Raw genomic sequence first — 26155 nt, forward strand, 5'->3', positions numbered from 1 at the left:
ATACGATTATGAAGGAAATTATATAATAAAGATTTAAGTTAATTATTTCTAGAACGTTATTTAATCAGAAATTGAACTAATTTTCTGCATAGTGTTGTGTGCTAAAATTAATTAACTATATCTATAGATATGTTACAGGAAATTTGATCCAACTTGAAAACTTCTATGGTTTTTATATTATTATCTCTATTTCCTACTGAAGGGAAATAATAAAAAATTTGTGAGATATAGCAGCGGATACAAATACTTCTATATTTTCGCATTAAATAGGTGTCTTTCACATTATATATTAGCATGTAGCCTCTAATGTAAAGAAAACACAACTTAAAGGTATTCAAAACATCCCCGCACACTTATAGTGATGCTATCTTGTCAAAAATAGCTTATCCATAGTAATGTTTACTTGTGGACTAGTTGAAGACTTAAAATTCATTGGCGATACTATACTACAGTGTGGTTTATAATTTAAATCCAATTATAAACTTTAGCTTATCAAAAATCTAAGTCCGCGATGGTACAACGACTACAAAAACGACGTGACGTAGGTGTTTGGACCTAGCTCTGATTTAAAACGTGTGTACACGCAGGAGGAGAAATCAGTGGTCTCCGATTGGCCGGTTAGCGTTAGTTTTCCCCATAGACGATAAGCATCCCCCCTATATGGTGATCTCCCCGCGGTACCCTCGACCTGCCCACTTCCCTTCCGCCGACCGACTGTCAATCCGCCCGGCCACCCCCCCATCGAACCTGGTTGTTTCGGCGCGCGGACTATAAACGAGCGCCACAAGTTAATTCGCACTCCACAAGTATTACGGTCGTTGCAGAAACTGCAGCCGGCTCATAAGTTCTTTTCAGATCGTTCTAGTCGGATACTGTCGGTAAGTAACTCAAAGTAATACTGACTAACAACTGTTGATAATTTAACATCCACTTATAATTTCTTGTAAGTAATTAATTTTTGACGTAATGAATATTTTTTTTGGAGTGAAATCAAAGTTTAATTCCGTTGGATGTAGTTACCCTGGTTTTCCTTAATATCACTTACATGATCATTCACCACGTTTTAGCTACCGTGTTTGCTTTTCAAACATTATCTTGTTTGTCGTTTTTTTAGCCAAGTGCACGTGTAACACTCATTCATATATGAATCACTGGAGAGAGGCGAATGAACCGATCTTCAGTGATTTATTTTGGTTCGATTACACACGTGATAATAAACGGATAAAGTTTTGTTTGCTTTTCGAATCGAAAGACTAGTGATTTTAAGACACGTTTTACGGTTAAAATTTCACACTTATCTTGCATTCAATCTTAATATTGACAATTTACGTTTTTATCAGTAATACATAACTGGGTATCGACGTGATAAATTCTCATTTAATGATGAAGTTGCAACGCTAAGAGCGGTCAATTAACTCAAAAAGATTACAAAATCACGAAGAGACCTTTGATAATATGTTTAACATTGCTGTATACTGTTATAATTATTGTTACATGCCGTTAATCGAATCCGATAACGTGACCACAGCAACAATGTTGTGATTTATCATAAACGGTAGAATTAACGTTGCTCATGGCCTACGGATATCCATTAAATATCGCACTGAGTTCTATTATTTTTCATTAAAGTGACAACACCAAGTCAAACAAATACGGACTACACTCGTAAATATAAACACTGTATAGTGTATTTTATATTTTATCGTAATTAATATTAATGAAATACATTTTCGAGTCATTACAATATTACTGTTTTGAAATCCAAGTTCTGACCATACCTTCCAGTGACTGTTTTTCCACGCCAACACAACGATAAAAGTGGACGTAGAAAGTAGATTAAACAACTAAAAGACTAGAAATTTCATTTTTTTTAAATACTTAACTTAATATTGTGTTTGCATGATTTTGATTTACTCAATATTGAACATTTAGATGGGAACATATTAGTCTTCCTTGTTTTACTCTACAAAAAAACTTATTTTTCACAGTTTTCAATTAAACAGAATGTTTTTAAATAAACTTTATATTTTATAATTACCTAATTACTTTCATTTAAATTTAATTTAGAATCAAATTATTAATTTCTGAGGAATGCATAATTAACCTTTTTTAACTGAAACAAAAGACTAAACTTAAGTTAATTAGTCATAGTATCATCATTAAAAATATTCTGAATTTACATAGTGTTGACATCGGAATGAAAACCCTCCTAAGTTCTTTATTCCCTTTCACTTTAATGATCTGGTTAACGTGTCTAACCGTTAATGTTGGTACATTATCCATTGAAAGTTACAGAAATAAATTGAACTCATCAATGGAGTGATATGTGCTTACCTATTTTATATGTAATGGTTTTAATATGTCACTGATAATATATATATATGAAACTACTGGGATATGTGTAACACATAGACGCAAAGAACAAAAAGTAAATTGTAGTAATAGTTATAAATTTACTTTAATTGTATTGCTGTAATATTCTGGTTAAAGACTTTGAAACTTAAGTATTTAGTGTAGTTTTTTTAAACAAGACATGAGTACTTTGAATCTAAAACTGATTGGTCCTTTACTTAAAAGCTGTTATAAATTTACACCTTGAAATTAATCATCCTGCAGAAGTACTTTTCTTTGTACATAGATGACTGGTTAAAATACTTGTTACTTTAAATTAAACATCAAAAATTAATATTTATCAATCTATTCTCAATGATGAATTAACGCAACAGGTGCATAATTTGATATGGTCACGTTGATTACTTTACAATGTCTCACAACAGGACGAGAACATGTAAAATATCACGTGTCTTAATTAATGACACAAAATAGAAACTATTTTCAGCATAAAAAATTGTTAAAAAATAATTAAAATTACAAATTTAACTAAAAGCTCTTTAAGTAAAAATATGAAAATATTTACACGGAATTGAATTGGTGTAAGAATGACTTCATTCTTTTTGTACAAAAAGAAACAATACAAAAAATAAATTGTACAATCTTTTAATCAAATATTATTTTTTTAATTTATTGTTCGGTCTTTTTTCTATCTATCATATGTAAAGTATTAGTGTTTCGCGCTTAACCATTTTTGTTAGCAAATTTTAGAAAATAATCATTTTTTTTCCATCGATAAAACATTTGGTCATTATCTTTTATTATCGTTCTTATAAATATTAAATATTCGTATCATATTTAAAAACCACTACACACAGTGGATCATTTTATTTATACGCACTCAAAAGTTCATATAAGCTTCTTTATGCACTTTTATCATAAGGAAAATTTTATCAAGTGCATGTTACATATTTCTAGACATCAATTAATATTTACATTTTATCGAAAATTCTTTGAAAAGAAAACTATATAAAGGAAAATGTATACTGATCAGTAAACAACATAAGCCGCAAATATTTTGTAACACGTCATATATTTCACATTAAAAAAAATGAAATCCGTAATGAGCGTCGAGTTTTTTTCCAATCCGATAGTTAATGTAAATCGTTATACGTTCTATAGTATTCAAAATAATTTTGCTACTGGAGCAAAGGCAGGAAAAAGGGAGGCAAAAGAAGGAAATATACTTATTGGACATTTATCGAAAGTATACTGGGTAAATAGATCAAAGAATGAACAACGGCACAAATATATTTTAAAATATAATCCTTCATTTTAGTTATGGCATGTATATGAGGACATTTATGAAAATTTGAACTGTATTTCATACGAATACTCGACTTAGTACGGTACTCACAAAAAATAATACCACAATGAATGCTTTGGTCTTTTTATCGTAACGCCACCATCAGAGCGTTTGTATTTTTGAAATTTTATAAAGCATAAAAGAAAAATCGCATTACATCTTGGTATCCAGTGTATACCTAATCGGAGTGTAGCAAAAATGAGGATTTTTTCGGGATAAGGCATCTTACAATCAAACGAGTGACACTAAACAACGTATAATGATGACATTGTGTCAAGATATTGGCTGTTACTCATGAATTTCCACTTTTTGGTAAAATTTTATACAATGAATATCTGGAAGACTCAAAATACAGTAAATAACTAAACCGAAAACATCGTTCAGGACGCTTAATATCTTTGAGTGATGCCTGTGAATTTTTTATCATTTCTCATCACTGGAACAGTTATATTCGTATGATACCAAAGTAAGATAATACACAAATTACGCAGATAAGCAAACAACAAATACGTGCCGTAGAAACAGTGCCCGCCGGGATAAAAAAGAAACAGTTCATTATAGATAAATATGTTTTGGCAAAAAGAAAAAACATCGACAGACTTTATACAGTTTCGTTGTTAGACTAAATGTTACTTGTAAAATATACTACGGAAAACACTATTAAAAATTATACGTACAACATTTTTAATAAAATATCTTGATTCATACGTGCACCTTTTTACATATTATAGTCAACTTATAAAGTAATGTGATGGCCTAAAACTTTGGGTACAACAAATAAGGAAAAATATTTTTACATTACACATTTATTTACTTAAAAACAAAGTCTACTTTTTTGTGTGCATGGCCGAGAAAATTTAATTCAACAGTGGAAATTATGGTAAATAGGTTTGGGCTCTGGTAACCGCATCGGATAATAGAATTAATTTTTGAAAAACCATAACCGTCGAGATACATGTTTTATTTAACACTCCCTAGAACGTAGCACTTTCTATTTGAATAAGTTAAATTATTATTTTTATTTTATTTCCTTAACCTCTACGAGAACTTGAAGGTATATCATAATAAAGAAATGTTAATTTTACCTCACCTAAAATATCCACTTCAAATTGCTCCAGTTTCTTGTGCGAAAACTTATTTTTTACAAATAATAAGAAATAGAATAAAGTCAAGTTTTCGACAATATGTAAGTCGATCTATTTGTAAATCCATCATATCCTATTAACAATCTCTAAAGGATAAGGTGGTTTATGTTTATTAAATATATACAATACACTAATTTAAAATTTATTGAATCGGATTTTCGATTGGTTTCCATACGCATAAATCGTTAACTAAAGTTTTAAGATACCTAGGTCAATATTTATGATTTATATCATTGAATTGAATCTATATTCAAAAACTTTACATAACATATACCTATTACTGTAAAGGCTTGACATACTTGTACATATAACTGCCGTAATAAATAATTTCACGTGTTCTAAGTAATGCAACTGACATGATTCAATGTTTAAATTTATCTTTTTCTTAAAATTTAAAATTAAAATATTTTTTATATTGATGTCAAGTCATACTTCTTTTAAAAATCAACCATTACAAGACAGTTAAAGAAAATTTGCTTGTTATAACAAACAAAGGAAAAAATAGATTTTCTATAAAATAAAAATATTTAACTTTTGAATAATTAAGTAAAAAAATAATATTTCATTCATTAATAAGTAAATATTAATCTCTAAAATAATTAAAAGGTAGTACAAATAATAAACATTAGTATTACTACGTTTATTTCAATTGAAAAAAATTGTATTATAAAATATTAGAAATATTGATGATGTGTGAAGATTTCAAGATAATTTTAACAATACAAAGCAACTTTTTATTTCATCGTTCTAAAATTGTTTATTTTTTTACATAACTTTTGATGCGAAAATACAACAAATTATTTAAAAAATGTTCAAACAATTTTTGTTAGACGCTCTGATTAGACAAAGATTTAGATAATTTAACTGTTTTAAATTTGTTTTATATTTCACTTCTTACATTAATATAAGCGCATTTTGGTAGTTTATGATTATATAATATTATTTTAAACAACTAAGCATCATTTGTTGATTATTCGACAGAGTACTTAGTTTTCTAGGAAGTAAATCTTCGACTATATAGATAAAACACATTTTAGGTGCTAACCACAAACAAATCAAGTTTACGACCAAAAAGAGTTGTAAATGCGGTCAAGATTAAGGTTAAAGTTAAAATTCAGAACGGTAGCAATAACTCAGTAGATTGTTTTGGTAAATAAACTATGCTTTAAACTTTTTTCTCTTTATTATCTCAACAATATTATTAACTAAAAAAAATGTTTACGATATTCAATCATATGACTAATGACGCACTTACCAGCAGTTGTTTATTTAAGGTGATCGTAACTAACTCGCCCTCACCCAACACGTACTTAATGATGTCATAATGAAAATTAAGTTTTATACGACTACGAAATATGATTGGAACACGTTATATCGTCACAGTGATAAAACGGCACAGATTTAATCAACTCGATCGTCATATTCTGCCAGATAACCACCATCTTTACTGTGATTAATAATTGTGGAAATGTTACTTAAGAGTATATGTTGTTAATTTGAATTGAAACTTGCAAAGTTTTACGTGTCGTTTATATGTATAAAACTAAGTGAAAAACATAATAACGGACAATTAATAAAATTATTTATTTATTACAAAGTCAAAAGTTATTGCGATTTATATCACTTAATATATGTTCAAAAAAATAAAAAATAAAATAAAAGCTTTAAATCTGTTGTTTCTAACTAATGAACTTTTCAAATATTTACTGATTTTACCGGTTACAAACTATTAACAATTTGATCTACTCTAAGATTGTTCAACAATTTACTAAGAGTAAAATAGTCAATTTTTAACAGAGTATACTCAAAAATTGATATGATTAATTTAAAGAGTAAATGAAACGACAGTGTACAGAAATAAAAAACAAAAGCCCATTGTCAATAAAAACTTGTTCGTCCAAAACAAAATAAAAGTTTGATTTGTTGAAACCGAAGTAATCAAAAAAATGAAAATCAAGCATATAAAATTTCAAACTTTGAGTTCAAGATGGCAATTTATACTCTTAGATTAGTATTTAATTAAAGATAAGTTGAAAAAAGATAAAACGTTTAAACGTTTTTATTGTGACCGTACAACGTGTAAACTAATTTATTACTGAATTAACATTCGCAATTAACCTGCAATTTGACGTAATATAGTTCAGCCCTACAACACTTTGTATGTTTAACAACCGTTTAATTTCAGCTACATTTTTTCTAAAAACAAAGTTTGTTTTTAAACAAACTTATTGCTAGCGAAACTATATAATAAAATCGATCAATCAAGTGGAATAAACAATATTTGTGTTTTCTGTAAAAACAATCATATAGGACCAAAGCTTACTAATTCATTACTGTTTAATAACTAGGGTCATCTTCACAATTTTATAGTCTAATCATGAAACTGTCTGTATTTCTATGTGGCCTTGCCCTTAAGTTCATTTATTATTGCTTCATTCTGCTTTTATTCAACTGTTAACTCTTGTCCTACATCGCGGCCAAAACATAAACTAGTTATTATAATGAACTGTAAGTAAGTTTAAACAGATAAACATAGTTTGAGAATATGAATAAAATTAACTTTATTAGAGTTAACGCTGGTTAGTTTAGACAAACTTTGATAAGCTATTGATTCTGACTCACAACTGTTGCTTTTGACTCCTGCAAATAAAAAACTTAAAACTTAAAAATAAAAACTTGACATTCTTAAGTTCATTACATGAGTGACTTACAATTTGTTTTACGTACGTTTTGATGATTTCTGAAAGTTAGATATTTTATTTTAAATAATATGAAATGTACAGCCATAAAAACTTTTATCATGATTTATGTCCCTGTTTTCATGTATAATTTTTCTTAACATACTTCTGACAAATTTTGGTAACATTATCAATCTACTTATATTCATAACTTATTCCATTTATTAAAAAATAAATAAGCATGTTCATTAAATTTAACCTTTTTTTATCGTATAACATAATAAAATTTAATCAAAAAACTCTTAAATAAAAATTCATGAAAAATACTTTAAATTAATTCATTATATTGATGTATTACAAAAAAAAAAAAATTAAATAGTACAAAAAGCATTTTGTGGCAAGAGGGACATTAGTTATTATTTAACATTTTACACAGAGTACAACGTTATTACGAACTACACGCAATATTAATTTCAAATTATATTTTTGATATGTGCAATTGAATGCAAATAATTTTTAACATTTTAAATGCTGTAATTTATCTGAATAGTTTTCGTGTAATAATAACATATGGAGCTAAGTTTTTCTCTTAATTACCACTTTTTATTTTACTCTTTAATTCTTAGTTATCATAAAATATGTCAACATTGACTTGTTACACTTTTAAATATCTCAGAACAAAACAAGTACACATTTTATTGTTCAAAGTAAAAGTGTATTATTAAGATATTTTACATAGTTTTTGTTTAACATTATGAACCCTTAATCAGTATAAAAAGTTAGGGTGATGACTAAACAATATTTTAGAGTTTGTCATCAATAATAAATACCAATATTACAAAAAAAAAACTTTTCACTTAGAAATAATACGCAGACCGTCTTGCTAACAGTGAAAATTAAATAGCCTCTTTAATATATCACTTTAATTTTTCACGATGGCACTTACGTCGTTTTAAGGATTTTAATGAGTCTATTGCTATTCTAGCGAAATGACATAACTGAAAGGTTTATTCGTGCGGTTTTATGCAAATGAGCAATGATTTTTAATGAAATTAGTTGAGTCAACATCAGTGCATTATAAATCCGTGGAAAAGACTTTTGAACAATTCTCTACAAGAAAATAATATGAACATTCAAAAAACATTTGTTGTTTGAATGAGCAGTGTATTCTCTTACACACATTGTATTTTTTTCGCCATTTATATAAAACGCAATACTTATACAATTTTTCAAGAAACAAAAAATTATAATTACAGACTTTTATTAAATATTTTTATCAAATTCTTAAGTTTATATTAATATGAATCAACAATTTTTAGAATCCTGCATTTCTCATTGAGTATTTCTTCTAACTTTAATTCTGAGCAATAAAATCGATTTTTTCGTGACTGACAAGACGTTCTCTTGGATAAAATATAAGTTTTCTATGATATTAAACAATGACCAACGAACGAATTGCTTGATAAAAGCTAATATCAGTAAAACTGTTCACACGTATGTCTATTTCCAGTAGTCTTTTCCCTTGAGGACTATGTAACAGCGCAAACCAGTACCACTTTATTATGTTACTTTACAACAACCTGTCGCTTTGCTATCCGACCGTAACAAAATGAAAATCTTTCCTTTCTAAATAAATAAAAGACACCCGGGGCCAATAGTTAAGGTTTGCCATCAACCAGTATCTTTTGTTAACTACGTTTTTAGTATACATATACGGAGTACAAGAACTCTGTAATGTACATACATATATAATTTATTAAAACTTTGACTTGGTGATTTTTAACCAAACATATGAGAAAGTAATTATAACATTATCAATACATTTTGAATTACATAACAAGAAAACTAATTAAATAATAGTGCACAATGTTTTATAAACGATACAGTAAAGGTTTAATATAATTTAAAGTTGAAATAAAGTTTAATTAGTTATTAATTTATAACGCTTCTAAATACAATGAATCATCACATCAGAAGAAATCGGGTTTTCGGGTTAGCCAGTATGTCGCCAGTCGGTATTACAATGTATAATGATTACAATAGAAGTTGCTTACATATAGTTCCCGAGAAAGATCTATTATCACTACTAGCATTGTTTTCGGAATAAAAATTTCAGATCTGTACATTTTTTTCGTTTGTCCATTGTAGTTATTAAAAAATAAACATGTGCGATGACAATATCGATTCATGTCGTCAGAATGACTAAGATATTAGTTTCTAATGTCTCCAAATATTCTCAAATGTCAATGGCATAAAAAAAGTATTGAATTTTTTTATGGTACAGAATTATGCTCAGAAGAAATAATATACTTTACTTTGTTTGTTTGATGGTAAATTAATACTACTATAAAATTTTATTAAACTTGTTAAATAAAAACTATCTAATTGTTTCATTTAAAACTTTTCTGTTTTTAAACAATTATTTTATCTGATAACTTTTTTTTCAAGTCCAAGAATTTAAAAAATTTTACTTTTTTTCCATAAAGTTCAATAGTGAATTTTTATTCAAAAATTTAATAGATACAAAAACTTTAATGTATATATCAATTAAATCTGAAAAACACATTATTTTATTATATATAATAAATTAATTACATTTCAATTTGTTGAAGTAACTTTTTAACACCTCTTTAAATATTTAATTCTTCAGTTTTGATAAATTTACAAAAGTAATTATTATAGATAATACGAAATCAATTTTTATCGCAAGTAGTATACAAGGTAATTTCAGATTTATTGACAAATCTAATAACTTTTGATTACTAAATACTTTGTGTTACCTTCTATTTCCCAAACATAACATACTACAGAAGGTGGTACAGTAGTACCCCTTCCTATTCACATGTTAGGAGTCAAAGATAGATAGACGGAACACGGCCATTATGGCCTAGCTTAGAGATCAGACATTTCTAATGAGAAAATCACAAGAAAAATATCCGTTCACACTCTAAGGATCGAACCCGGGACCTCATGAGGCGAAACAAACGTTTATACCCACTAGACTAGACCGACCCTGCCGACTCCTGTTAGATATTCACTCTATTATTTATTAATACACGATCTTTTTTCATCCATATAATTTGAAACTACAGAAAAATTGTTTTTTAGTACATCATTTATGATTTGATAAATTTACGCCAAAATATAAAATATTTATGATAAAAATATGAAAATGAAACTGTAAAAATTGTTTAACTGTTTAATAAAACCTATTTTGTATTTGAATACTAAACACTAAATCAATAGCATATGAAGCTGTTAAATTATTTAATTACCCCACTAAGGCATCTAAATGATTTTTGGTACAATTCAGTTGTGTTTCACAAAAACCAGGAGAATTTTAATACATATTATCAATTCTATCTGAACGATTTTGTACACTTCTCTTTTTCTATTAATTTGTTACTATTCTTTCTAAAATGTGTTTTACTTAAGGTCGAATCCAATTTTGTGTATTCCGTAGAATACATTAAAATTATTTGAAAACTTTTACTTAGCAATTGAAAAAAGTGTTACCATTTGAATAAAACATGAAAACATCCAAGATGGGGATTTAACAATACACCTTACTTGACATGTGATAATATTATTTTATTTCCAATTGATAACTTTCAACAGTAAAATGCACTCATCTCAGTGTTTGTTAAGTCTACCATTTTATAACTAAAAGCTTGACATACATTTTGTAATATAATAAAAAAAATTATACATTGTTAAGTGCTACTGACACCGAGTATAGAAGTAATTCAATACATTAGCCTGACATATCATACTCTGAAAATATACTTTCTGTTTAAAGTTTTCAAACAACAATTTTTTTTTTTTAATTATTTTATTAGTGCTATGTATGCATTTATATGTTAACAGTACATAGGATTTGGAATTTGGGATACAGGTGTTTTAATTTAAAACTGATACACTTATTTATTTATATATATATTAATTATTGACATATAAAAAAAAATAATATTTTCATTTAATTACTACTTCAAAAAATCGTTTTCAATAAATTTATAGGAAAATAAAACTTTTGAATGACCTGTATTTACGGAAAATACTTAAGACGCAAGTTAATGAACGATCATTGTCACGAATGTAAAATTAACGATAATTTATTAAGATTTAAGACATACCTTGTCCTTTTATTCTATCCCCTTATGAACACTTTATCGTTGAAAATATTAATTTAAATACGTCACTATAATATGCAAAGCGCGTCAAAATTCATCACTTAACGCATATATTTATAATAAAACACATACAATAAATAATTTACTTAATAGCAGACTTTAACATATACTATGTACTACTTACGAATTTAATACTTAAAGACATAGGATGGTGCATTCTCATTATATCATAGTTTGCAATTTCAAATTCTTCCTCAAATTTTTATAAACAAAATTTGCCAACATTGTCTAACTTGAATTATAAAATGGACAAATAATATTTTCATTAGTTAATGATGTTATAATAAATCCTAATTAACCACTTAAAAGTTTTTAAGTCAGAGTTTTATTTTTATATACCTTTAGGTTAATTTTTATTTCTTTGAAAGTTTCTTCAAACACTTTAATTCGAAAAAAGCTATAAACTTTTTAACAGAGTTTTATTAGTACTAAAATTAAACAATTTCCCTAAATTCTTAATTCTTACCACATATTTTCAAACATAAAATGTGCTAAAACTAATTTTTACATAATACGATTGATACATATATTAATAAAGATTTTAATGTCATACAGGTTAAGTTGCTATACTGTCTAAATCATTATTCACAATTCTATCAGAACTTCTTTGGCATCAACAATTTTTTATAAGTAGGTATTAAATTATTATGTATTGTTATATACTACATATCGATTTTTATATTGTATTATATATTATAGGAATAGATTTGCATAAATTTTAATTTCTATGCTTAAAAAGCAACTTCATGTGAATCTTAAAAATTTTACTTTTCTTTTGTATATAATATTAACCGCTTGATTTTTGTTTAGTCTATAATTACAAATTAAAATTTTTTAACTAAAAAGTTATTTGCAACGAAAATTTTCATGAAGTTTTTATTTAAAAAATAAATAATACTGGCAACGAAAATAATTTACTATTTGTCTGTAGAAACATTAACACTATTATTCATTCATTCTCCTACTATGTAAATGTGTTAAAGCTTTCATGGAGTGTTGTATAATTTAAAATATTTACAGATATATTCAGTTTTGTGCTGATGTTTTTAACTCGCTACAGAGTTCATCTTCGGAAAGATAGTAACAGGCCGAGGTTGTAACATTATATATCTATTTTCTCCTACTTTATTATGAAAAAATCTATTTACAACCTTGATGAGCTTGATAAATATAAATAAATGGTATTATCTTTTATTTTTCGCTTTTTAAATGAATTCGAATTATATTAACTACAAAATTTCAAGATTAAATCTCAAGAATCGTTTATCACATTGGGAAGACATGAAATAAAACAACAAATTTGTAAACATTATATGTGATGCACTATGTAAATGCTGTGAGAAAATTGCATTTGTAAAATATGACTTTTATTAATCAATATTGTTATCAACAAGCTTGTATAACTTTTTTGTCTAGAGACGACAAGAACATATGAGACAACAAAGACAATTATAAATAATTGTTGGTTTACTACGAAAAATTTACATTGAACTTCAGACATTCCCAGGAAAATTAAAAAAAAAGCCTCGGTTTGTTGTTGTTACAAAGAAAATCATTATTACTATTATCAACGTATTGTAGTAAAATAAACACTGTGAAAATTAAATTTTCTCGTTATACCAACTAAGGTGAAAAGGTATGGGACCGTTTATAAATTAAAATATTTTATAATAGGAATTCCTGATATATTCTGATGACAATTATAATTCTGATCAACGTTGTGAATGCAAAAATAATTTAGAATAATAACCTCTCATATAGTTAAATACACCTATAAACATTAAATTAAAATCTTACCAAGGAAAAATGATGAAAATAAATCTGCCATCGTTGCAGTACGTGAGTATATTCCTATTGAATGTCTACACAATTCCATCTCATAAAACTCTATCTCACCATTCTAGTCATCATCAAAGGGTGTATACTAGTTTATAAGATATTTTCAGACCCGCGGGTGCTATCAGTCAATGACAATCGAAAATCCCAAAAGATTAAAATATACCATAAAACGTGTTTGGAATTAAAAAAATCAACTCAATAAAAAATTTTCATGGAGTGACAATATAAATACCACAGATGCACCTTAGGATTTGTCATGAAAAACGACCAAAAAGTGGAAACGGCAAATAGATATCTTACAGAACGCAATACATTGTTGTCAGGGGACCATCACACTTTATTCACATAAAACAGCTACCTTTTTTAAACCATTTGCTAGTTACTTAAGCATCATAGTACCCGTAAGGAGCAATTGATCTAAAATTATTTACGATTAACGCAAATGTATAATACGCATTAAACGTAAACCAATTGCGCATTAGGCAAACAAAATTATATTCATTCCATTAATACTACAAATGTAAATAATCCTTATCTACTTGCTTGAATACAATTGGTGTATTTATAAATGTTAAAAACTGGTGAAATGAAAAGAGACAAATAAAAGGGTCGGAAAAAGTTATGAGTTAGTAAATAAATTACTCCCTACATAAAACATTAGAAAAAGACGAGTCAACAGTATTATGTTGAATTTGTACATTTAAAGAGAAAAAACTAGCGATACGCATAAAGAACGAAAATTGGATACTGGTAAACCTAAAAAACATTAACACTTTTATCCATTGCCATCTTGAAATAAACTAACGAACTGCTACACGGAAGCTAAAGGTTTTACCGATAAAAAATAAGAAGAAAGATAAAATTACTGAAACATGTATAATTTTCAATTTTTTTTCATTCATAAATTATACTTTTTTACTCGCGAGGAATTATGAATAAATTTATAACATAAAATTTAAGTCTTAGAAACAGAAACAAATTTATCACACTGTTCATTTTTAAACCGAGATATTTACTATACAAACTCGATATTTATGTAAATTTATCAAACCTTACACCTCAACCGTTTGGTCACTTATTTATTGCCTGTCTTACATTCTCTTACTTTTTTATTTATATCTTTTACTATAAACAACCAAGATGACGCAAATTATATTATTATGTTTTTTATAATTTTATACTTATTTATTAACTAGTAGACCTATTTTTCTATGTCTATTTAAAAATTTTCTTAGTTCGGTATTTGATTCGTATAGAAAAATAATGCTAGTACAATATTTAAAAAATTTTGTTTTTTTTTTTTGGTTTTAAATCATAAAAAAATACTACTTTATTCAAAGACCAAGAAACACTTGTTAATTTTTTCTTTGTACAATTGATTTGTTAGATTTTTGAATTAGAATTTTAGACGCATGCTAAAAGAGCGCACATTACTTTTTTTCTAAGAGAAAAGAGCACATAACATATAAGTCAAAAGAGCACTCAACTTAATGTCAAAAAACGCAATGTTTTAGTTTTTTTTTTTATATCAAAAGAGCATTTTTCTATATTTTGGTAAACGGTATAAAGAGCCCTTTTTGTACATCTAAGTTTCCAAACTGAAAAAGTAGTTAATTTTGTCTATTAGGTTAGCTTTAGTATGTTTTAAGTGTTTTAACGATCAACGTAAACAAGGACTAAATGAAATTTTTTCTAATAAAAACCTATAATATTTTATCCACAATGGACACAAGTGTCGAAAATCTAGAGTCGTTGTAAAGCTTGATTACATTTATTTATATTGTTTCAGTAAATACATTTGCTCAATAGTCTATATTATCCTCAGCTTAATGTAAGTATGGATTTCTTTGAAAAAAAAAATGTATGTATAAATATAATTTGTTTTATATTAAATTTTATCATTTTTCACCACAGTTTGAGAAAGACGAGAAAAATAGAAATTTTTAGGACCCATATTTTGTCTCTAAGAAAATGAAAAAGACAATTGATAAAATTCCTGGTATTAAGCAAGATATGGAAAAGATACTCGTACTAATTTCAGATTTTAAATCTATTCATAGATGTCTTACTCAAATTTAATTTTGTTGCTTTTCGTGTTATGTAACCACATGTGCTACGTGATTACCAAAACGACTCTTGCTCTTTTGGCATAAGCTTTTGCAAGTGGACAAAATTAAAATGTGCTCTTTTCGAAAAACATTAAATGTTTTAAACATTAAATTTTTTACATTTATAAATGTTAACAAAAAACAATTTTTTAATAGTATCACACATATGTACAATTATTTTTTAATTAAATAAATTCTAAATACACTATTAAACAATAAAATAACTCGTCTCATTTTGAAATTGTACGGTTTCAATAATGTTTTATTCACAATTAAACTTTGAAAAATAAATTAATATTATAGTAGTTGAATTCCGAGGGCTGTAGTTAACCAACATTGTTTGACTAAGAAAAATTTCAAAACTATTCCTTTTAGTTACAACCACTTAAAAAACTTGTTATTTTTAAACTCTTGAATTTTACATGTTACTCAAAAAGTACCTAAGGTATAGGTAACAATGCCCTCCTTTTATTTTTCCGGCAGTACAACAGATATTGTTTAAGAAATCTTTATTGCAATCAGATGTTAGCCTTATCTATATGCAATTTATCGCTGACAGATAATGTGTTCTAAATTGGTCTCATTCGTCATTTTTCTGATTATTCGGCAATTTTTCGCAACGTAAGCTAGTTGTTTTTTATAAAAGTAATAAAGACTTTGTAACATTATTGTATGTGTTTTGCAGATAATTACTCGAATAAGTTTAAAAATCAAATTTCATATTTTGGCAATCCGTTGTAGTCCCACATCATGTTTGTTTAAAATAAAAACTGCAAAGCCCAACATTTCGTGGCGTGCAATTTAATTCGCACTATATGCAGACTATCAAACACGTAATTTGATGGATTATTTAGTAATTGATTACAAGACTGGAATTGTTGATTAGTTTATACACGGTCAACATAGGATTGAATGCATAGTATAGTTTACACTATTTGCTTGAAAAAAAGTTTTAAGTTTTTCGCGATTTTAATTAACTAATTTGTTTTAACTAGAAATCGTAATTTATGAATTAAAATATAAAAAATTTCACAGCAAAAATAATTAATATCAACAAATTATAATAATTTGAGCTATGCTAAAAAAAAAAATTGAAATTCACAGAAACTTGTCAGTAGGCTGATTTCATTTCAACCATTATGAACTGAATTTCATTGTATTTGCCATATAATTATAGTGTGATTTCTAAAGATGATTTTTTCACAAAAATGTTTAGAATAAAGTTTTTTTAATTTTCATGAAACATATTAAACAAATTAACTGTTAATCAAAAAAAAAATTTTATTTCTATGGGTAACTTTTATATTTTTATACCATTTGATGAAAAACAGACTAAAATACAATTTCGATTGGTCGACAATCAGTCTTGTAATATTACTTTTTAAGTTATAATTTTTAGGTATAAGAGAGAGGTACGCAATGCAGTAGTATTCTTATCTGTGCATTATGATTAAACAGAACATAGCTAAATACTACCCGTCTCTTCACATTGTCTAAATCTATAAAGGCTAGTATCTCATAAGGTAATTTTACACACCTGGTTATCGAAATTTTATTTAGTACATTTCCTATCTAACAGTATAAAAATAATTATAAATCTCCATTTAACTTTCGAAAGTTGACCCTAAAAATTACTCCTAAGAAATATTTTCTTTTACAATCAATTCTATATTTATCACGGTTCTTGGTTGACTTCAAGTAGTTGGGGGGATAAAGGCAAGGAAGAAGAAGATGATATTAATTCACAAGTATAATTCAAATTTTATTCAGAAAATTTTTATGAAAAATCATTATTTAACAAAAAAAAAAAAATGGTGGTAGTAATCTTAATAAATTACCCCGTATATTTATATTTTTTATTTTATTTTTTAACAATCATTAAATAAACAGCACAATTAATGGTCTATGATGAATCGACATGTCTGTACTAAAATACTTCCCAGAAAAATAAAAAAAAGAAAAATTGAAATATGTTAAACGGTTCAACGAAAGCCCTTAAACTGTTTACAAATTGGAGTAATAAAAAAAAGATGCAGTATAAAAGTAATCGCAGTTGTTGTTGTTTTTTTATTTAAGAAATGAGATTCTGAAATGAGGTCTATTCTATATTATTATCTTGTAGTAATGCTGAAAAAGAAGCCAAAGGAAAGAAATTTTCTTTATGAATAGCATCACTTATGAAAAATACTCTGTACATTAGATAAAATAATATGAAAAGTATGATATCATTAACTGCAAAAAAATTAATTCTAGTTTGATTAAGAGTCGTGTCAATTAAAGATCAATATAAGTTTCACAATATTTATCAATTAAAAATTTCCAAAACTCCATTATTATCATTCAAATAATGATCTGAGTCTTTCATGAAAACAAGTTAACAGATTAAGTCACTTGAAAACTTTTTAGTTGGTATAAAAATAGTATATTTCGATGGCTTCTTCAATACATACACTTCAAGTGAAAAACATTATATAAAACAGACTTTTATTATGTCTGTGATAAAACACCTTTGGAACTTTTAGTAAATGAAAAGAATACTTGACTATTTTTAATGATGAATAGACATATATTTTTTAACAATAAAATTTAAGTGGTATTTTGTTTTTAATGTTAAGTGAAAAATGAATTACTACCAATACTTTATAAAGAATTATTTGATTAAAACTAGATGATTAATTAACAGAAATTCCTCCTCTTCACAATGATTATGTTTATCTTTGTTAGTAATGTATTATCTTAACTTTATAGATTTTCTCAACACTTTTAATTAAAACAATTAATTATCACAAAACATGATTTGTAAACTTTTAAGTGATTAATTTCTTCTGTACAAGTTTTAGTTTCAAAACAATATATTTGATTTAAAAAACGTTTATATTTTCATGGAAAATCCCGTTAAAACATAAAACTCCGGAAGCCTTTTGATTCATACTTTCATAGTTAATTTGTTATAAAATTTTATTTCTCTAGTATGGCTTGCAGACGTGAATAACAATATGTAGCTTTAGACTAACGCACAATGTCTCCGTCGATTTGACATTAAATTACAAAGGTCCTGTCAAAAGAAGCACATAGTAATTATAAAGTTTTTGAGATTATGAAGTTCCTTGAAGTCCACTTAGAACAATACAGAACGCTAACTCTAAGTCATTGGGTAGATTTTAACCCACATTTTTTTTTATTTACAAAACAACAAACATCGCAAAATCAGTTTATATGACTAAGTATGTTAAACTTAAACATAACGAGCTTAAATGCAATGTTTAAATAGTTAAAAGTTTTTAATATTTTCAAACCGAATGAGTGCTTTCTATCCTTAATCTCACATCATATAAAGTGTTAACATGATTTGTCAATAAAACCATCCCGAATAATAGAAACGGTGTAACAATATTTATCAATTTAAGATCGCAACCCCTTTGAGGGTTCCACAATTATTATAAAGGTTTGCCAAAATAGAATTTAAATATGATAGTAGGGACTCCTAAAAATCAAAAATTCAATAAGGAGGTGGTCATTATAGTAAAAATGTCGAGGAACACTGCTGTTATAACACAACTTAACCTTTTTACTTTTTTCACCAAAAGCATTTATCTGTTACTTGTTATTTCAAATTTACTCAGTTTATTAGTAAGATATTAAGTAAGTGCACATAAAAACAAAATTCTTTGTTAAAAACTTGTAAAACAGCTTAAAAAAACCACCGAATCGTATATACTCTATATTAAAATATTTCGAAAGACTGTTATATGTAGTAGGCGTGAATTGTTTATTTATGTAGTGTCGGTTAAATTAAATTGTTTAATGTAAGAAAATAACACAGAATACGAACGGAAGGGGAAGAATTAGCCAGTGGTCTACGACTATGTTGATCATGGGATTGTATAATAGAATACTTTATACACCATACATAATTATTAGACTTAGACTTAGACTTCCAATAATTTTACAAATTAATCTGCTTATAAACATCGCAAAGTTTATTTTGCAATATAATATAAAACAAACAAACTCGTGTAACATTAATAAGTTGTGTCAGATGCTACTACGCCCATAAATGAAAATGTCTAATATAAACGCCTAATGCAGACACATATAAAGTAACACATTAAATGATGTGGAATAATCTACACCAGAAACAACTCCCACCTTAGCACCAAAAATATAGTTCTTTCAAACTTGATATACTGAACGAAATCACTCAGATGACATTATTCAGTAATTATGTATTGACAGTTGTATTTATTTAACCGTTTATAAATGTTGATTACATAATAATCGAGAATGCTGAAAAAACCGAAAAGAATAATTAAAAATATTTGTTTTTTTTTTCTAGTACAAGTCATTAAGCCAATTCATTTTACCAAATCGTACTGACTAAATATTTCATAACAGTACCGTAATTTCTATGAAATGTACTTAATCTATGATCTGTCATTTTTTTTTTAAATTTTCGTACAGTTTAATATAACATAAATTAAGATTTATCATTGCATAAAACTTTCATTCGACGCAATTACACTTATATAAATAGCAATAAGATTTAATATAATTCTAATAGAATGGTTTAAACTAATTGAACTGTTGAATATGAATAATTTTAAAAAATATTTATAGATATTACTCGATTAAAAAAAAATCACATCGTTTATTTTAGATTTCTTACTATACAAAAATATTTAAAATTATCATATCTATATGTACATTATTTAATTAAAAACTTTAACAAGTTACTATGTTTTAATTTTTTATTTCTATTTGTACTTTCTTTGATCGTTTTTAAAAATATTAACTTATTCTATTATATCATTCAAATATTTATCTTCGCTCAAAAATTAGTTGATAATGTGCGTCTAATATTTAGGTAAAATACTAAATGAGGAATTATAAATTTTATTATTTCCTGTCGCGAATTCATATTTAAATGGTAGATGCGAAAATGGCAAACAAATCCTTTAAATTATTGTTTGATTACTTTTCAAATAACAATAATTTTCAAGCTGTATTTTCAGAAGGGATTATACTTAATTTAAGCAAGTACACAATGTAAGAGCTTATAAATATAACCTCATCGAGCTAGGACAATTTATTATTTATCATGGACCCATACAACTTACTATAAACTTGCTTCAATTAACTATAGCTTCAATAATGTGTTCAACCACCATTTTGTGTTTGTTTGTACAGACCACAGACATGAACGCAATGTTAACTCTACCTGCAGTTCTTCTACGCTCACTTGAATAAGGACGTTGTTTCAATGTTCAGTGTACGCATAACGCTGTATAATGCCTTTCGCTTATTTATGCAACCGGATTCTATGTTTTTTAGTTGGAAACCCGATATGTTGTCTCCCCTGTGTAATTATAACGTACTCGCATTAATACTACTTGAGCGTAATGAGTTGTCATGATCAACACTAAGTTGTACGGCACAACGTATAGGCAAATATGATACACATGCGTACGCAATCGATTAAAATAGATTGATAATAAAACGTTATTATGTACCCCTCATTGACATTAAAAAATAATAATAATAGTAATTGCACTAAATAATTTACTCAACCGATTAAATATCCGCTTCCTAAAAAATTCTGAAATGTAATTCCCTGGGTGTTTTTCAATATTCTGGTCGTAAAAATGCTTAATAATTTAGTTTATTGTGTACATTTTTGTAGTATTATCAGTAGTTTACTAGCTATAATAATTCCAAAGTGTACATTTGCGATACATTTTTAACTTATTATTACCCCATATTTTATAACAACATTATATATAAAATATCATTTTTTTTTTTGTTATTTTTATGTTCTTATACATAAAATAATTTTTACAATTTTTTCAGCATGCATACGACACACAGAATGGTCAGAACTTCAGCAACATGTGGTTTGATAGCAATCGTGATACTCGTATGTACAATTCAAACGTCAAGATCGGCGCCCTATCCGATGTTAGAAGGGTAAAGTTTAAATTAAAAAAAATTAATAATATAAAAATAATAAGAATAATGTGTATCATGACTACCATGCACGGCAGGAAAACACGATGACACCTACTACATTGTTGTCAAAGAGCGATTACATACTCAAACATTCGTCATGCATCCCTATATTTGTATAAATGATTTAATATACAATATTTCTAAAGATAAAACAAAACCGAAAGTCGTAGTTTGAGTTTACGGTAATCAAATTTTAAGCAAACCGATTTTGTTCGATTTTCATTCTAATTAATATAAATCAACTATGTGATATTATCGCAGCAAATTGCATAATTTATTAAAACATTAAGTCAGTTAAAAGAGTAAGTATTAAAAAATGAATAAAAAACTAAAAATATAGAATATTATCAAAGATATAATATTGGAAAATAATTGATTTTCAAAATTTTCAGTTTAAATGAGATCATATTTTACTACACTTTAACTAATTAATTACTTTACGAATATAAACATATACAATAAGCTTACAAAATTGTTTAATTACAACTTAGTAGTACTACAACATAATCATTTCCCTTAAATAACTTCGATAATTTAATGTTTAGTAAAATATTATCAAAAAAAAACCTTGTTATAACAAAATATAAATACATTTTTGAAAGAATTATTTTTAGTTTAATTTAAACATTACATATTTCAAAACAATCAAGTAAAACATGTCATTCTTTAAATAAAAAAAGGTAATTAATACTACGGGATATTTATTATATGATTAAAAATATCATACTAAAAAAAAAATTTATAAGTCCATAATTTAGATATCATTCAATAATTGAAATGATTTATATGATTCGCTATAAACCTTAAATAATTAATTAATGACCTTTGAATAATAAAATTATAGTTTCATAATCCATAATATTGGATTTCATGATTTTTTTTTATTAAAAATATTTTGCCTTCATAAGAAATTTAAACTAATGACACAGCGATCGGCACATTTTATCTAATTAACTAAATAGTTCTTCTCTTTCTACGTTTCAGCTAACAATTAATGCTCCACTTCTTTAAATACATGAATTGCTCAGCCAAGTTGCACTAAATACATGCCATTATTTATTTTTTGATAATTACGTTTTTGGCACAACAAATACCTTATCAATTTCAATTTTTTCCACAAATTCACTTTGTTGTGTTTTCAATAGCGTTTTTCTTTCTATTTTCTTTGACAACTCTCCAATTATTCAGCTATTATGTATAGATGGTAAATTTTTTTTATTCAAAACTGTGTTTAGCAGTTAATTGCTTTTCTTTGTTTTATTTTTGTATTGAATTTTTTTAATCGTTGTGATATTCAATGAATTATAAACAATAACATTGTACTAGATATTTTTCAATATTACTAATAAGATTTTCCTCATTATATGATTTAAATAACATAATTATTATGGAAGGTAAACACATACAGTAGTATTAAAGTACTAAGCATTGTTGTGAACTCCGTTTGTATAATTTAATACACTGATGAGTTTTATTAATCTCACTCATTCTAATTATAAAATAAAACTTGCTCAATAGAAACGTTGCTATATAAGAATATCGCTTCAAAGAAATAATAATATCCTGACCGACAGTGGAATGGTTCCAAATTAATGTACAATGAAACGTTCCAAAATTAAGCGAACAAGAATAACAGTTTGAACTTATTAAACTAAACATGAAATTTTACTTTTCTTGTTATATGTTCTAAATAACAACCATACGAATATAATAAAATTAACAAACTCTTTTTCCAGTATAAAGCGCTTCTGTTAAATAATATTCAAGTTAAGTTTTAATAAACATTATCTAAACTTTTAAAAATCTACATAATTTATTAATGACCACATTGTTTGATGACCCGAGGTCATCCAGCTTTTTAAACATAATTATTAAATTTTTAACATGAATTTCTTATGTGTTCATAAATAGTATTTAGTTTATTAGCATTCAGTTTCTATTATTCAATGTTATGGTGGAAAAATAATATATTTATAATACATTTCAGAGTACTTGAAGCTACTTTCGAGAAAAAATTAAGATTTTTTCGCTCTTTTTTTCTTTAAATCAAAGTTTAGTAACAACTAAGTTGTCAGATTGCTTCGCCGAATTATCTGAAGAAATACTTGGCGTTAAGCCACACGGTAAAATAATTTAAAAACAACATAGGTACTCTTGAAAGGCTTAAAAAAATCTCTTAAATACATTGATAAAAACTTAAAATTTCTTTATTTGAAGTATAGATGTTTAATAAATATTCATATAAGATATTTACTAAAGAACCTTGGGGAGGAAATGTAATAACAAAATTACATTTAAGCTTAATAAAAAAATTAATTATTATTCTACTTTTATTAAAATAACGTTGGCAAAATTTTTTGGTTAATTGTATACTTGAAAAATATATAAATAAATAGTCAAAATCATTTTATACAAAAAGTATGTATAAATTATATAACTTTTATGCGTAAGTATTCGTAGAATAAAATTGTAGTAAGTGCTACCATTTTTTTTATACTGAGAAAAATTGTTTTTTTCATTTGATAACCTTTTATTGTTAATAAAAAATAACAAAAAACATTAATTAAATAATTTTTAAACAAGGCTTTTAATTAGAAGACAAGCATATAAATCTAGTAGAGGCAATGACACAAGTTTGTCTGTTTTTTAGGCCTCTTGATAGCAATTCGTGACAACCAAAATTTCAACAAGGGAACTCGTGTTTTATTTATCTTAGCTTCCTTTACATAAGTTTTAAGAAATAACTATGTAAAATGTTTTTCATTAAAATATTCCATGTACGACTTGTTTATACTATTACTGAAAGTAATATACTTCGTCCACTATTAAACGCCTGCCAAGGTCGAAAGACCTCCTAACTGTACTATGCATATTTCCACTGTGAACAATATGTGCACTTGAAGTTTATTAGATTTGTTATTATCGCTTGTATGTGATAATTGATTCAGTGGACTTCAATTAATGATGTAAATGCAGTTACTACCTTGATTATTTTTAATAAGACCTTCAGTTTTTTTTTTTATTTTGGCTTTAGTCGAAAAATTAAAATAAAAAATAAGAATGTTTACATGAAATAATCGACAGTAAACTTGTAATTTCTTTTGGATAAATGTGTCACGACGTCAACTAAAAAGTGTTGCAAAGTTCATTGATCGGAATAACAAATTAATCTTCAATATAATACATGTTGATTTTATAAATTTAAAACGAAGCCAACAAAACAATACCTTAGAAATAATGTATATTTTTGTACACAAAATTGAGGTTTTTCTTTTAGAGTTCAATCGCATTTAAAACTCTCGATATTATAAACAAAATCCGGTATAGGCATTTTATTATTTTAAAGGTCATAAGTATTTTCAAAAGTTCAATCTATTTTTAAGTTTTAAAGTCCTACCAATGTTGACACTATACGAAAAATTGAAAACTTTTCAGAGAATTTTTTACACGCCTTGTTATTTGATTTAATTTTTAACTAGTTTCAAACTCAATTTTTTAAAAATAATTGAAAATTTCTTTAATTATGTTTGATTTATCTAACTTATTAGACATAGAAAAATAATGCAGTTATATTTTTCGTAATCTAGCAAGCTTATTCAAATTATTTTAATCTTTACAAACTCTATTTAGAGAGATTATTTTCAAATTAAAATCCATTTTCATAATAAATACAAAAGGTACTTACATTAAGTGCATTTTGAATTCAAAGTGACATAATTATAAAATAAAAGTATATTAAGTTTTATTTCAAAATGTCTAAATTTGTTAAACAAAAGGGTTGACACTAGTCTCAAAAAAAATTAAATATTCAGTTATCTGCGAGCAAATTGTATTCTGACTTTAATGTTTCCCTTCATCGAGTATTACGTGTTTAGAATAATACTTTTACATAATTTAAACAAGTCATTTCAATTTGGTTAATAATTTATAAGAAATTTATTTGCCTATAAACATATCAAAACTCTACGATAAAAAATGAAAATTGTATGAGAATTGAAGTATATGATTTTAAATAATAAATAAGAAAGAATTCAACATGCTGAAGTACTGCAGCAAAACTAACCATTTTATTTTTTATTAGATATAGTAGTATAGAACTTTTATACTTGATTTTTCGGTAATAATTTATTTTTGCACTGAATTTTAATTTTAAAATTTAGTATCTTAATTTTCAATTTAAAAATACCTACAATAAAAACTAATAATATACTATCAAGCCACAATTTTAAATAATTTTAAAAATTCATCTTTTGTTTTAAACAAACAATGAGTAATTATCTCATTTTATAGATAATCTACATGGTCCGAATTAAAATAAAGTAAAAATAAATAACAGTGTAACACCATAATTTTAGTCATATTTTTGTTGTTAAGCCAGGAAAAAGTATTTAAAAAAGACACGTTTGGAGTTGCTTTAATTTAACTATAATTGATTCAAACTAATTTGTTTGAACAATCATGCTATTTTTTAATTAATTATTGCAATTTACCA

At 26.2% G+C, this 26155-nt stretch overlaps 1 protein-coding gene across 4 annotated transcripts in view; it reads left to right on the forward strand.

The window, feature by feature from the left end:
* Positions 1–768: 768 nt before the first annotated feature.
* Positions 769–26155, forward strand: part of LOC126901906 (diuretic hormone class 2) — a 30041-nt gene continuing 4654 nt past the window's right edge. The window contains exons 1-3 of one of the 4 annotated variants that reach the window (XM_050678830.1): positions 793–878; positions 12266–12344; positions 21505–21621. In XM_050678830.1, the coding sequence (XP_050534787.1) occupies positions 21506–21621 (116 nt within the window). In that variant the 5' untranslated portion in view covers positions 793–878; positions 12266–12344; position 21505. Of the gene's footprint in view, positions 944–12265; positions 12345–21504; positions 21622–26155 lie in introns of all 4 variants that reach the window. The other 3 variants (XM_050678828.1, XM_050678829.1, XM_050678831.1) reach the window with 3 other exon arrangements.

This window comes from Daktulosphaira vitifoliae, unplaced genomic scaffold (assembly GCF_025091365.1).
Source record: "Daktulosphaira vitifoliae isolate Bord-2020 unplaced genomic scaffold, ASM2509136v1 Scaffold_3, whole genome shotgun sequence".
NCBI classification, from domain to species: Eukaryota; Metazoa; Arthropoda; class Insecta; order Hemiptera; family Phylloxeridae; genus Daktulosphaira; species Daktulosphaira vitifoliae.